At 37.1% G+C, this 15,262-nt stretch overlaps 1 protein-coding gene and 1 long non-coding RNA gene across 5 annotated transcripts in view; both read right to left on the bottom strand.

The window, feature by feature from the left end:
- The window catches only part of LOC130429804 (uncharacterized), a 112,715-nt gene that overhangs the window by 14,840 nt on the left and 82,613 nt on the right, over nucleotides 1-15,262 (bottom strand). For all 4 annotated transcript variants that reach the window (XR_008907692.1, XR_008907691.1, XR_008907693.1 and 1 more), the window contains exons 2-3: nucleotides 14,856-15,018; nucleotides 9,742-9,852 (exon numbers count right to left, since the gene is read on the bottom strand). This is a non-coding gene — a long non-coding RNA (uncharacterized LOC130429804). The remainder of the gene's footprint in view (nucleotides 1-9,741; nucleotides 9,853-14,855; nucleotides 15,019-15,262) is intronic.
- sox2 (SRY-box transcription factor 2) lies at nucleotides 10,242-12,286 on the bottom strand. Its single transcript, XM_056758595.1, has one exon. It carries the CDS (start codon nucleotides 11,992-11,994, stop codon nucleotides 11,053-11,055), a length of 942 nt encoding a protein of 313 aa, XP_056614573.1. The 5' UTR covers nucleotides 11,995-12,286; the 3' UTR covers nucleotides 10,242-11,052.

The following is a 15,262-nucleotide window of genomic DNA, read 5'->3' as shown; positions in this document are numbered from 1 at the left end:
TGTGCGCGTGTACGCTCTGGTATGTTTGTCCCTGTGAAAAGAGGGCCTGTGTTCAGCCCGGCCTGGGCCCCTGTAATGCTGCAAACACCATGGATTTGGACTTCTCTTTTGTTGTCCTGTGTGCTGACATCACATACTGCTGATGGGCTAAAATCCCTCTTTCTCTAACTCCAGCACTTTTGAAACAAAACCGTCATGGCACTGTTGAGTAATGCCAACTTGCCAAAAATACCTCATTAATCACCACGCTAGCACACAACCAAACAGCCCAATAAGCCAAACAGCTCCATAGAAATCAATGGCAATCGTACTCTGTTTCATAACAACATGCTCCATTTGATGTTATAAAAAGGATGGATGCTGATTGGTCGATACAGAACTACAGTTGTGCTAAAATATAAAATATGGTACTGGTGATAATGTGAAACACCTGTTTGATTAAATATCTGCATATCACTGTGCAGCGTGTGTATAGGCCTACAGTTATCTGTTGTTGACATGTCAGGGACTAAATATTTTAGCGAAAATCTAAATTTGGAACCAATTCTCATCAATTGTGGATAAATAATACGCACTGTCGCAGTATTGTGTAATACTTACGCCAAAGTTCAATTGTGCGTGAATATAACACGGCATTTGTTGCGTGTGTATGACACACAAATTTTTGCATTTTTTAGCCGCCAAACCCTAAACCTAACATTACTATTTTAATTATTTCAGTGTTTCGTCTTCATGTACGTTTTAAAGTGGCTGCTCTCCATCGAGGATCACACAAACATTGGCATATCACACACAATTGAGCTTTGCCGTATGTATTACACAATTTTAAAACAGCTTGTTATTTATTCACAGATTGATGAGAATGTGTGGAAAAAGATAGTTGGCTTCATTAATATCTTATTATTGAATAAACATGTATAAGGCACTTGAGTCATAAAACGACCACATTTCACCATCAAAATAAAATCCAGTCCATATAGTATTTTTCTCATTGAACATTTCATTCAAAAATAAGAGTGGAAGTAAAATTGCTTGTGAACGTTAATTCATGTTGACCTTTCAGATAAATGTGTTATGGAAACAAAAGAGTCAAAGCTCACACAAGTCTATAAAGATCTCAAAAATCTAAGTACTCATATTTTTGAACATCGACACCAACTGAAGCGATAAAAAGGGAAGGCAATTGGAGGCCACCTTACAATTTTTAACCTTGATAAAATGTTTACCTTCAAAATGAACAAAGTAAGGCCGGACAGCAAAGTGTAGGTTTCACTCATAGGTATGTCTAATGAATCAAAAAATGGTGGCGAAGGTGCCATTATGCTGCGGTAAACAAACCTACACGCTCACACACCCAGCAAACATTCTGTCACACATTTCAGCCACGAACGAGTTCCCTGACGCTGTAATAACAGCTTGAACTCCTAACAGGAGTAAAGAGAGCACCCGAGATGTTCTGCACCCAAGCTATGAGTATATCACGGTTCACTTCTGTCATAACCACATCAGCAATCCACAGCGAGCATTCTCTGAGTATTATCTTCTCCAGATAACAGAATACTTTTTTCTCCCTAAGACTTACCAAAGGGGTCCAACGTTTCTGAGCAGTGTTTCCCTTTTTTTCCACCGTGATGTGACAAGAGTGGGATGATACCAGCTCTTAGACCCATCGGCAAAGCTGCACTCAAATGCAATCAAATACAATCAGCAACAATCTGGCACGCGCTTGCCACACTCCTCACTTGCTCGCTGAGTGCCCACCAGACAGCCCCAGTCTGTTAAATGTGACAGATGGAATCGGCCCCTGAGAGAGGAGTCCGGGCTGTGATCTGTGTGGTGAGTCTGTCCTTTGATCGCACCATCTCCCCTGTGACCGGCTGAAATCATTTCAAATCACTGAGCAAGTTGACTCAGATTTTCAAGGCCACGTGTAGTTTGGCCTTGTTGAAAGTGAGAAGACACGAATCCTTCATCCGGGCGCTGAAATGCGGCCTATCATATATACGTTAAGCTATGTTATGTTGTGTTGCATTCAATTACGTTACGCTCTCGTTCATTCCTAAAAACTTTATTTGTGTTATTTGCAGTGAGAAGATTGTGTTTGAAACGTCCTATTGTTAAAAACTTGACTGCCTTCCATTGGTCCAAGATGATAACGTGGTTGGGAAATGTTTGGGAACTGGTCACGAATTGTCATGAGATTTCAGACATACATTGCTTTTGGGTTCATACATTTTGTAAGGCTGAAAACATTTAGTCACAAGTTGATGTCAACCATTCATACTTCTAATAAGGTTATAATAACCACTTCGATTTCATAGTCGAGGAGATGAATCTCTCAAACCCTCTTTACTCTTAGAGCAGCAGATCTGTCAGGCCCAGCTAAATTCACACCCAGGTTGTCAACTATGCTTCTCCAAGACAGGGTCACGGGGTTAAAATCGATTTCGCAGGCCACCTGGAGAGCCTAGGCCGCAAACTGACTCAAAAAATTTATATCAGTCTTAGAATTGCCTACCACCCAGGGTTAGGTTGAGCTAGCGCTCCCCCGAAATGTCCCAGACTCAACAGAAGCTGGCACAGGCAGAGGCAGGGGTTGTTGACCCTGCAAGCTGACCTCTTCAAACTTCAACTGAATTGTTCTGGCAGTTTCCACGGTGACAGGCCACTCCATGCTTATCCTACTTAGGCTGAAAAGGGGATGCAAACTTTACAATAATCTGCCAAGCAATGATACAGAGGTTGACACAAGAGGAACAAAACATCAAAAATGATTTACAACTTCAGAAAAGGTATATTAATAAGTAGAACCATATGAAATACAACATTGACCAAATGTTATACTTGCAGTTTTGAGTTATTTATTAGATTATTTTTCAACTGTCAGAATAAACTTTTTTCAACACTGATTTTGTTTCCGAAAACGGAAAAGACTCAAGGATGAATTTTCAGTATTCCTTGACAATACTGAGAGGTTATAAGGTAATTAAAAATGTACACAAGGTTAAGTGTTTGTAGACTTGCTGTTGTATAGACGGGGAACCCAGGGTTGCCTAACCCATGCACAGGCATTCATTAACCCTCCAACAAAACATTCATTAGCGTCTTTCTTCTTAATCTGTACATGGGTTTTATGAATGAATCTAATCCACAGAAGTACTGACTTCATGTTGAGAGCAAGCTCACCGTAATACACAATTACTGTCATTTCAAGAGTGAAACAAATTGACAATCCATTCCCAAGTCGGGATATGATATGACCATGTAATATAGTAAAATAAAATCAAAAAGCGTTCTTACACTTTTATTTCGATTTATGAACTTCATGTTGGCAGGTGCAATTCAAAAAGATGTTAATTGGTACCCTGTCATATTCCAAACATAGCAAAACAACATAATCAATACACAAATAAACAGGTCTGCTAGTTTTTCTTGGCATGGGGAACGTTCAACAGGTTCTCAGATCAAATAAACAAGCAAGCAATAATTGCATTTTATTCTCCCTGTTAGTCACGTAAATAAAGAAGAATTTAATAAAATAAATATTTATTATTCATAGCTTTTTTAAATAATATTATTCGCTTTTTAGATAATTTTCTAGTTTATTATCAAATATAACTATCAGGAAAAATACTGTTGTTAGCAATGTGTTTTATGAAAATTCTAACAAATTTAAATACGTTGACACACAAAAAAGAAAAAAAGAAAATGTATAATTTATTCACCAAATTAGGTGTTTTTAAACCCATATGACTTTCATTCTTCTGCAGAACACAAAAGAAGATATTTTGAAGAACGTTGGTAACCACATATTACAGTAACTTCCACTGCACAGACACAAAATCACTGAGAAATTTCTTAAAATTTCTTCTTTTGTGTTCAACAGAAGAGACATGAGGATAAATACATAATGACAGAAATTGTATTATTATACTACTATAATTACATTAAATATACATAGAGCGCCATGTCATTCATTTATGTACCTTGCACATTGTACATATTATTATTGTTAATAATCATGAATTATATAAACACAACTTGTATATGCGACTTGCAAGCTGATATCAATAAATCAATACGCAGTGATTGCAAGTCCGGCTTTGTTTCGGAGAGAATCGCTCATTGGGAGCCCAGCATTGGGTTGTTGGCACATAGGCCTGGTGCCATAACTGCCCACCAACTGTTGCATGTTTTAATGGGACCCTCTTTGTTTCTTATGTTAATCGGGCAGGTTGAGCGCAAAGACAGTGAAATCTCATCCCGCGACTAGATTGGCTTTTCAGAGAGAGATGTCATTTGGCTGAGCTCTGATCTCCTCGATAGGGAGATAGGCACCTGATTCAAATGGTTTGCCTGTTCCTCTAGTCACTCGATCGGCGTGTGAACTCTCTTATTTACAATCAAATGGCCTTACCCGGCAGCACACCCTTCACCATCTCTCATATAACCAACAACACCCTCTTTTAACTCACAACACACTGTTGATCTCATCATTCGATTTTTACTACATCAGGTATTGAAAAATCTTTTTGGTTAAAATCATGCATTCAATTTGTGCAATTCATTGTGTGTGTGTGTTAATAGCATGTGTATTAACACGCATTCGTATGGGAAAATTAAAAGTAAACGAAACCCGATGCCCAAGTAGCAACAAACGCGCTTAATTCAGACTGTCGTTTGATTGTGATGCGTGCTTGTCCTATTTAAAGCGTTGCGTTCCGTCACTTACAGTTGAACGCTTGAGTTGGTTCTGGGGTCTGAACGAAAGGGAAACAAGCCCTTTACATTCCTGTGGGGTCTCTGACGAGAGCGCATGGGGGCCATTCAAAGAGTTTAGACCCACTAACAAGACTTGAGTATTAATTACTCGTGCAGACAGACATTGTAAATCATCATTTGATTTTCAAAATAAACGCGAGATAAATTTGGTCAACGCTGAAATAAAATGTTTACATTTTTGGTCTATGAAAAAGGCAACAACAAACACAAAGCAAATCAACGAACTAAAAATTAAAACTCATTCAAATACTTAAAAAGATGAGTAATAACGAATATGCAGGCCAACCATTCAAAATAAAGAACAGAAGACTAATATCGAGAAAAACAGTTCAATAACCATACGACTACACAAAAGATAAAGGGAAAACTATTAATTCTGTCCCTTTTATTTTATTTTTATAAAAAAATTGACTTAAAAATAATGTTAGGCTTGGTATTTAATACTTGTGTCAGTATTTAAATAGTTTAGAGATTTCGTTTTACGGGCTTCGATCGTAAATGTTGAGTGGATAATAGCAGTAAAATAGTACCGTACCTGGGCAAAATCAAATCGAATTTTAATCGAAAAGTTTAAATCGATGAATTGTTTAAAGAGTTGCGAGTTATAATCAAAATCACGACACAATTTAGATACAGGAGGGGCCACGCAGATGTGAACATTTTGAGAAAATTAGTTGTCAACAAGCCCACGCGTTCCATTCAGATGACACGGGGGTGACCAGAGAAACATAATGGGCTAGTTGAGGGGCCCATTCAGAGACCAGACAAACTTTTGTAAACCTTTTCTTCTGAAAGCACACATACGTCTGGTTGGCTCATAACTGAACATTAAAATTAGCCTTGTGCATAATCTCAATAATACATTATTTCCCTGCGCAATTATTTGCCAGTCCACTCGTGCCATTTTTAGTTGAGGAATTTTGAAGATTGTGTGCAAAAAAGCCTTATAACTTTAAACAAACCCACAAATAATATATGCAAATTGTGTAATTGACGTTGAATATAATCTTTTAGAAAAGGGTGACCCAGTTGCTTTTTGTGCCATTAATCAACATATAGACCATGTACAAGTGAAGCTTGAAATGAGGAGAACAATGCTCTGCTGTTTCTGAGGGGTCAGCCAATGACAACCTCAGAACAGCCTACAACCCAATGCTGGGAAAGTAAAAAATAAAACAGATTCTGCTGAAGATGAATCATTCACACAGTGCGATATAAAGATTTACATGGCGATTTAAGAAATATGAATAACCAATAGATTTGAATACAATCTGTATAGTGAGACCCGGAGGCAAAGAAACCATGAAAGAGAGCTTTATGTCAAATTGTTTGCCTAACAATATTTTTGAATAATTCATATTTTTCATTATGACACTTTTTTTTCAAAACGCAATATTCGTAAATATATAATTCAGATCACATTAACACAAATAAATGCACCACTCTAGACATGCCTACTCTATAAATAACAAAGCAAGTGGTTTTCTTTTAAGTTTTGCATCTGAGCAGATTTATAACGGCTGCAAAATTATTCATATATGGAAAATATTTTTTGTTTGTTTATTTTAAAATGCTTTGGAAAATACTTTAATTATACTAGTCTATCACACAAGTAGCTCCAATCCCCCTCTATCTCATTGTATGAGACTCATTGGTGCATAAAATCGCACTGAATCCGATGACTGATCTGACTTATAAAAGCAGCGATTGATGAAAGCGTGGGCTGAAATACTCGCATCTCTTTGCATGGCTAACCTGTTGCTGCGCATTATGATACTGAATTGCATGAACTGATGTAGCTTTATTGGAGATGTGATCCAAATGTAGACTTCTACTCATTTTCAGCTTTTGGAAAAATACGATTTTTAACTTTTCATTAATTGCGCAAAAACGAAATAATTGTATAAGCATTGCAACTATTACAGTTAAGCCCAAAAGCAAATAAATAAAATGAAATGTCAAAAATTAAATTTACAATACTAGAAAGCCAATAATGAAGACCGTTAGAATAAAAGAGTGAGACTATAATAAATGACAGTAAAACGCAAGTGTCCGAATGTCCATAATTATACAGAAGAGTTGCATTGATATACTGACAATATAAATGTAACACATTTTTTACTAATTGCAATATTTAAATCTCCACTTCTTGCATTATTCTGCACTCTCCATGTCGGGTCTGATCTAGCGTTATTTATACATTAACACACAGTGATTTACATTCTTCTGATAATGCAGTCATGAATAACGTGTACACTTACAGTTGTAAAAAAGAATTATTTATTTAATAATTATTATAATTAGATATGACAAAGTCAAACGATGCATAAATAAACAGCATGACAACAATTAAAGGCATGTTGGATAATACTAATAAGTGTATTACGCATTCTACTACGGTGCGGTGGGATGCAGACGTTTGCACACACGAAAGATCTGACTTAAAAGTAACTTCGCACAACAAATACAGACAATAAAATACTGGCATGGTTGAAAATGATGACAAGCTCCTGTCAGATTTTGGAAGATTTGAAGTTATGGGCCAAACTCTTTATGACAAAGAAGGATGACAAACTGTACATTGATAGCTACACATGGATTTCACACAGTATTACTCATGGTTACACACACACACACACACACACATAATATGTTTAACTGTTAGGTTATGTCGGTTATGGCAGCAAACGTTGTTAAAATCAAATTTAAATATGCAAATGTATTGCTGTTTCTGCTCAGGCTTGGTTCGGCTGAAGGCATGGAACTGATGTGGTGCTGGCTGACAGTGTGTGGTCTTATTGAGACCCCCATCCCCCTGTTTCCCTGCACCTGCACTGGATCATTCACCCAATGAGAGACATCTCTGACAGTTCTCAATTCAGCCCATCTCACAATGCTCAATCCCCCACCATCACAGACCCCCTCCCGTTAAAACGGTCAGAAAAAACAACTCATACTTTCTCCAAATAGTTTTCTCTCGCCTCCATCCATTTATTATCAGAGCCAACAAACACCAGTTTACAAAAACAAAGAGAGAAGCATAAATGTCTGCAATTTATGAGTTTAATATATTTGATGTAGCTCTTGTGACATGTATATTATGATTAAAATAGTTGTATAGCCTAATATTAATACGAATAAACTCATTAATAATTTACAGTAGTTGCAGTAGTAGTGGTAGCAATATTTAAAATTTATTGTTTGTCTATTCTTATTGGTTAGATCATATCGCTATACTGTAGTGACTGTACTAAATAAGGTTTAAATCACCAAAGTGTAAATATAATCAATCACTATTTGCCCACATGATAATGACGTGGGCACTCTGCAGACTTTTGTTTATCACAAAAACCCCGATACTCTTAATCAATAAAATATTTCAAGGACAAGTTAGTTTACTATGTTTAAGGCCTAATCGTGAGAACGATTCAATATTTTTGAAAAATATTCATTTGTGATAAAAACCTTGATGCTGTCAGTTCAGATTTCCACACAGGGCTCGTTTTATTCACCGCTCTTATCGCGGGGTTAAACGAGAGTTTTGAGTAAAGTAGAATTCAGCGCTTCCCACCTGTTGATCTACAGATATCTGCTAATGCATCAAAGCCGTTTGTGAACACGACAAAAAACACGCCGAAGTGCCTGTATCCAAGCTCTCAACACTTGTGGAAAAATCGTATTATTGTTATTACAGATAGGCCTACTTGCATTTCTCTCGCATTCTCCATAGACAGTGTCAGCGAAATAAATACTTACAATAAGCAAAATAAGCAAATCTTTTTTATACACTTGGTTCAAACGTATTTATAAATTATCAGAGAAATGTTTGTTAACAGCATCATAGTTGTTTTCGATCAACAGTGGAAGAATATTAGAAACTTGTAATCAGTTGAAATCAGAAATAAGGCTTTTTTTAAAGTAGATGTGTGAAAGACCTTAACCCTTCCAAAAAAAAACAATTTCATCAAAACTCTATATTTAAGTGATCTGGTTTTACTTTGAACCAAACCCTCATTTTCCCTATGCGTTACATGCGTGCCCTATCCACTCATATCCAGCCTTAAATTGCCAGTTTATCCGACAGATTCAGCCATTACAACCAATTCCTGTGCTTGTATAAATAATGGATTCAAGCAGTGCTCCCTGACCCTTTGAGAGTCCGGCAGGGACACGTTTGTCGGAATGAGACCTCGTCAAATATTCATTTAGCGCTTAATGTGAGCCCTTCTCCCCCGAGACCTTCTGTAATGGATGCATCGGTGCCTTGGCAAGAACACGGACTGATCTACTACCACAAAACAGCAAAATATCCTGACACCCTTCAGCCTTTAAACTTCACACAAATCACCTGCATAGTCTTATCATCAGCTTGATTCAAACAACCCCGACTGACACATGAGAGTGAAAATTCGTGCCCTGCGGCTCTCATTTGTGTTTCCAAATATTAAACAAGCATTTTAATACATCAACATTAATATCAAGTCATTCATCAGAGCTGTGGGACTGTCTGACACGCGATGCGAATATGCACTGTTCCCGTTCATTTCTTTTATTCTGTAAAACACAAAGTCAGTCTCATGTTCAGGGCGCAACAGTAATATATTAAAAGCTTACAACTATACTTTGCTTTTTATTAGAAAGCTACAAATACATATCAAATAAATGTGAATTGTCTTAAATATATTCATAACACAGAACAATATTTAATAATCATATTTATTTAATTGTGGATGTAAGCCTATAATTTATTTGTAATAATATTATTAACTCCATGCTAATTTTATTATAATATGATGTTATTAGGTTATAATAAATACAATTTATATTAATTGACAATATTCTTCCACTCAAAAAAACGATATCTTTGCGCGCACAAAAAAAAGCAGTCTTTGGAAATGTTTGCAGTCGTAGAGAAAAATTTGATAATGAAAAATAAAATAAATAACATGAAATGACTACCTTGACGTGCGTCTTCATTTCGTTTGGGACGATTTATCTCCCCCAGCAGTGTAGAGATTTACAGGCAAGAAACTTAAACGCTGTGGTGTCGCATCAGTTTCTTCGTTTTCACTAAAAAACAGAAACGGAGTTAACGTGATGTGCACTTCTAAGTTTATTTAACGTCTCGCCTTTCCTTTGTTTGAATTAAACAACGAAAGAAAAAACACTGTCATGAATGGTGCACATGCAGATAAGATACTCCAATACTTACTTTCTAAGAACTGCACCCCATGTGTGTCATCTTCAAACAAATACATTGTATCATGCAAATAATATGTTGTTTATGTAAAATTATCAATTCCATTTTGCTATTTTTAATTGCATTTCAATGTTTGAGTGCTAATTGATTTGAATTTCTTTTTAAAATGAATAACAGAAATAAATCTAGATAGGAAAACCCAAGAACTTGAATATTGATTAATATGATAAATCAAATCAAAACCAGAAACAATTTCAAATATCCAAATTTCCAAAATTTATTCATTTCAAACTGCATATTGAAAAAAAACTCAGATTGTAACTGTTATAATGTTATTAGTTAAAATATATATACATGGAGCGTTGGCAACTGCGTACAGGCCACATTTTAAAATACAACTACGAAAAATGAAAGTTTTAAAATAAAAACTTAAAATATCACAGTAAATATACAAAAAATTTACAAACCATGAGAAAATAAAGAACACAAACTTCATTTACTTAACAGATGAAGAGTGGGAGACCGAAAAATGAAAATAAAATAAAAGATCTAACCTGCGAGAGTGCCTTGGTTTGTTGTTCTCTCATTTAGAACTAATAATAATAATATAATAATAACAATGATGATTTTTTTTTACGTGTACCTTCAATAAGAAGCTCTTTTTCAGTCCTTTCATTTTAAAGTTTGCAGAATTCTGGAGCATTCTCAACTAAACATCAGTTCTGCCATCTTTTTTTTTGCACAATAGCTTTTGTAAAAACGCAACCTCCTGCTTTTGACAAACATTACATCTGGCTGTTATTATGTTTCTTTGATAAATACTGTACAAAAAAATCGATTGCAATAATAAAACATTTGATTTACGCTCCTCCATTTCCACTTTCCAAATCTCACACACCTTGTGGGATTAAAAAAAGGAAAGAGAACGAAAAACCGTGAGTTCCTACCGTTCCTCTTTAAATAAAGCAAAAGTTTTGTGTTCTTTCCTTGAGCTCTTTACAACTTTTCCCTCCCCAAAGTGTTCTGTACAAAAATAGTCCGAAGGAGTCCAGCAGTTTAAAAAAGTTCATTTACATATGCGATAAGGGAATCGTGCCGTTAATCGTCGTGCCGGGCACAGGTGCGCTCTGGTAATGTTGGGACATATGCAGTCTGCTCTGGGCATTCTGCTCCTGGACTTCCGCCCCGGGCAGGTACATACTGATCATGTCCCGCAGGTCCCCCGTTTGACACTGTCCGGCTCGGGAGTGAGAGGACGACGTGACCACCGGAGGACTTGAACTGGACTCGGACTTCACCACCGAGCCCATGGAACTCAGCGTCATTCCCGGCGTGCCCTGCTGCGAATAGGACATGCTGTAGGTGGGTGAGCCGTTCATGTACGTCTGCGAGTTGGTCATGGAGTTGTACTGGAGCGCGCTCATGTCGTAGCGGTGCATGGACTGCATCTGCGCCGTGTTGTGCGCGTTCAGCCCCGGGTGCTGCGGGTAACCAAGCTGGTCTTGCATCATGCCGTAGCCTCCGTTGGTCCAGCCGTTCATGTGAGCGTAGCTGTCCATCCTCTGGTTGACCCCACCGCCCAAACCAGCACCTACACCGGCACCCATGGCATTCCCACCCGGCGCCAGAAGTCCACCCGGCAGGGTGTATTTGTCCTTCTTCATCAGGGTCTTGGTTTTTCTCCGGGGTCTGTATTTGTAATCCGGGTGCTCTTTCATGTGGAGCGCCCGAAGGCGCTTGGCTTCGTCGATAAATGGTCGCTTCTCGCTTTCGGACAGAAGTTTCCACTCGGCCCCGAGTCGTTTGCTTATTTCCGAATTGTGCATTTTGGGGTTCTCCTGTGCCATTTTCCTCCTCTGTCCCCTCGACCACACCATGAAGGCGTTCATGGGTCTCTTGACCCGGTCCGGGCTGTTTTTCTGGTTGTTTCCTGAAGAGTTGGTGTTACCCGTGCCCCCCGCGTTGGGCTGAGAGGCCGGGGGCTTCAGCTCGGTTTCCATCATGTTGTACATTTAAAACGATTTTCTTGAAGTCTTCCTCGCCAGTGGTAAAAACAAAACAAAAAACAAAGTCCAAATTTGTGGTTGCCGAAGTTACCTTACCAGTTCTGGTAACTTTGCTGTGGAAGTAGGTAGGCTACTCTTAGGTCCTGTTGTGCCCACAAACTTCTTTTCTCACTCTTGAAGAATCAACACAAACTCGGTTTCCCTCCTCGCCAGAGCCCTTGTCAACTCCTAATACTTTTTGAACAAGTTAATAGACAACCATTCATAGAGCGCCTGTCAGCGAATATAAATGGGTTTGTCGCTGACCAATCAGAGCGAGTCTGCTCCTTCGGCGACGACTGTGTGTCTTTTTGATTTACATAAAGGGGCGGGGTTAGCGGCGGTCAGCAGTGCAGCGCAGAGCGCTTCTCCACCAATGAACGGTGTGTGTGTGCTATCAGTGCAACAACTCAAGTGAGAACATTTCACACAAATGGCTTTCTAATGAAACTATATTACACACAGACATGTGATCTGAAGATTTAAATAACAAACATGGGTAATTTTTCATGGTGTGTGCTTTCTGTTCAAAAAACGTTTTTTATACAGAGATTATAATTATAATTATGTAGTTTTAACTGGACTGTTACAAGAAATGGATTAGTAAATGTTTACATGGCCCGTGAAGTCACTTGTCTTATACCCTTAGGAACTTTAAATAAAATATCGAAATACTGGTTGTCAAAATAGGCTTTTACATTATCGCAATTTAGTTTAATTATTATTATATTACTATTATTATAGTTTCTGTTGATTTTAGTATTTTTATATCAAATCACATTAACAATCTTCTTTCTGTGTTTATTTTTAAATAAGCTGGCTTAATACTGTGAAAGAAAAATAGAGGACCCTTCATCACAAAATAGTTTTGTTTCTATTGTTGTCATTACATCACGCCGAACAAAAGCCGTACAAAAGCTGACTTTCCCGACCATGTGAGTTGTTGTAATTCACTTAGTGAAGAGTGGCAAAATAATTCGGATGAACCCTCCTCAAAATAAAATGAAAGCATTAGCAGCAGCACATTTTTCTTACAATCGTACACTTTGAAACAGAAAAAAGTTAAACTACTCCATACAGGGTAAAGCAGGCAGTAGCCATACTCGTGTTGTTTGCACAAAAGTTCTGATTTAAAGTTGACCGTCTGTTTCAGAAGCTGAATATAGGCACTCAAGACAAAAGAAGTGAAACTAATACAAACAGGCTTCCTTTCAGATAAACACGTCGGATCACTTTTATTTCAGGGGGCACGAAAATAGATCTTATTATGTTTCAACAGCGTCCTCTTGTGGTGAGGATTACAGCTCTTTATAACATATTTCCATCACATACCCTCACCCTTGTATATATTAATTAACTTTATAATATAAATAAAAACATGATCATAAGCCTATTTCATTTATATCACATATTTTAATGCACACAAAAAATACAGAATATAAAATAGAGATTGTGTATATTTAAAACAATTTGAGATCCATTTTTGTACGGTTGACGAATAGATGGGTGCATTTAAAAATAAATGTAAATAAGTCCCAGCCACGTGTTTTTTGTCTCACTTCGCTTAAACTTCTATTAAGCGACTTACAACGTGAGAATTTTAACACGATGGCAATGCAGCATGCACCATTATAATGCATCTGTAAACTGCTCTCTCTCTCTCCCTATCTGCATTTGAGTGCCTAATCTTCTTATGGAAATGTGTAGAACAGCGGGGATCTCTAACATCCCAGAGTGCCTCTTGCTTTGACAAAATTGTTAATTGTCACAATTCTTTAAAATTGTTAGAGTTTGTTGAACAAATGTAATACTTCGCAATAAAAAATAAAATCTATTTTAATAATAAAGATTGCTTTTTACAAATGTAGCAAATAAAAATAATAATCATGATTACGATTTTAAAGATTTAGATTTCCAGACAAATGAAAAAAGAGCTTAAAGTATGTTATAAAACCAATGAATGACTAACAATCATACACATAAAACACGCAAGTTGCGCAATGGATATCATGATTTGCATGGCCTTTTCTCTGCTCTATGTATTTATTTATTTGTTTGTTTGTTTTATTGATTTTACAATATATACCTTGTAACTTTGTATGTTTTAATAAAGATTTTTAAACATGTTTGCGTTAAATAACGCATTTATTCAATAAAAACGTTTACCATATATAAAAATACTAAACTAGCAAAACAATTACACCAACAAAAAAAATATCAGTTACTTAATTACGCATCATCTTACATTAGGCTACGAGTTACAAATAGGTATAGGCATATAAAGAGGGGAGAGGCATTTCTCCACTAGAGGCCGTGCTGACTGCAGATCCAAATATGACAAATAACACACTGATTTATACACTTCAATCAGATAACGGTATCTAATATAAAACAGAAAGATCTACCGATTTTTGCATATCTACGTCAAAAAAAAGAAATGTTTTGGTTTGATGTTTCACTTTAAAATTATATTTTTACAACACATTAAGCGTCTAAATATTCTCTTCTTTGTTTTGATATTGTTAGTTTGTAGGCACAAATTAAACACGTGTAACTCCAATACAAACGAAAGTTAAAACCTTTATGAAGGCAAGTGGAGAAAACAAATATTTGCTTTATTTAAACGCATCTTCAAAAACAGGCAACAAGTAGATAAATACTGTATATCACAGTACAACATATATGAAAAACGACACAACCTAAATGAAAATTGCTCTTCCTACAACTATTCAACCCACAATATTTTATAATTGTAAAAAATGTATTGCAATAAAATTAATCTCCTGTCACAGCAGACAGAGGGCGAACCTTTCAGCAGAGTTACTTACAGTCACTTTGACAGACACAGCGGATCGTCACACGCGCATCTACCCGTGCGCGCTCTCCTCCAGCGGCCGCTCCATCAGCGTCCACTTGCTGCGTGCGCCCGGTCAGAGCGCGCTCTGCGCGGCCGTCTTCCCTCGCCTCAGCCCATCCACAGCTCCACACCATCTGAAAAGGGGACGATTGCAAAAGAAGAATGCATCAAGTACAACAAAAGTCACTTATAGCAAGTCTACGAACCCCCCACCAAACATAATGAGAAGGAAAAAGCTTGATATTTTGTTCACTGGGTGTTCAGAGATAATTTGAAGCCATTGTTTCTGGCACAGATGGCTCTTTTAATACAATAACGCCGTGAGCTCCACCAACAATAAAAATCTAAAGCCTTCTCCTGAATAACAGTTTTTGTTCG

This window comes from Triplophysa dalaica, chromosome 10, assembly GCF_015846415.1.
Source record: "Triplophysa dalaica isolate WHDGS20190420 chromosome 10, ASM1584641v1, whole genome shotgun sequence".
Taxonomy (NCBI): Eukaryota; Metazoa; Chordata; class Actinopteri; order Cypriniformes; family Nemacheilidae; genus Triplophysa; species Triplophysa dalaica.
This window is presented reverse-complemented; position numbering and strand designations above follow the sequence as displayed.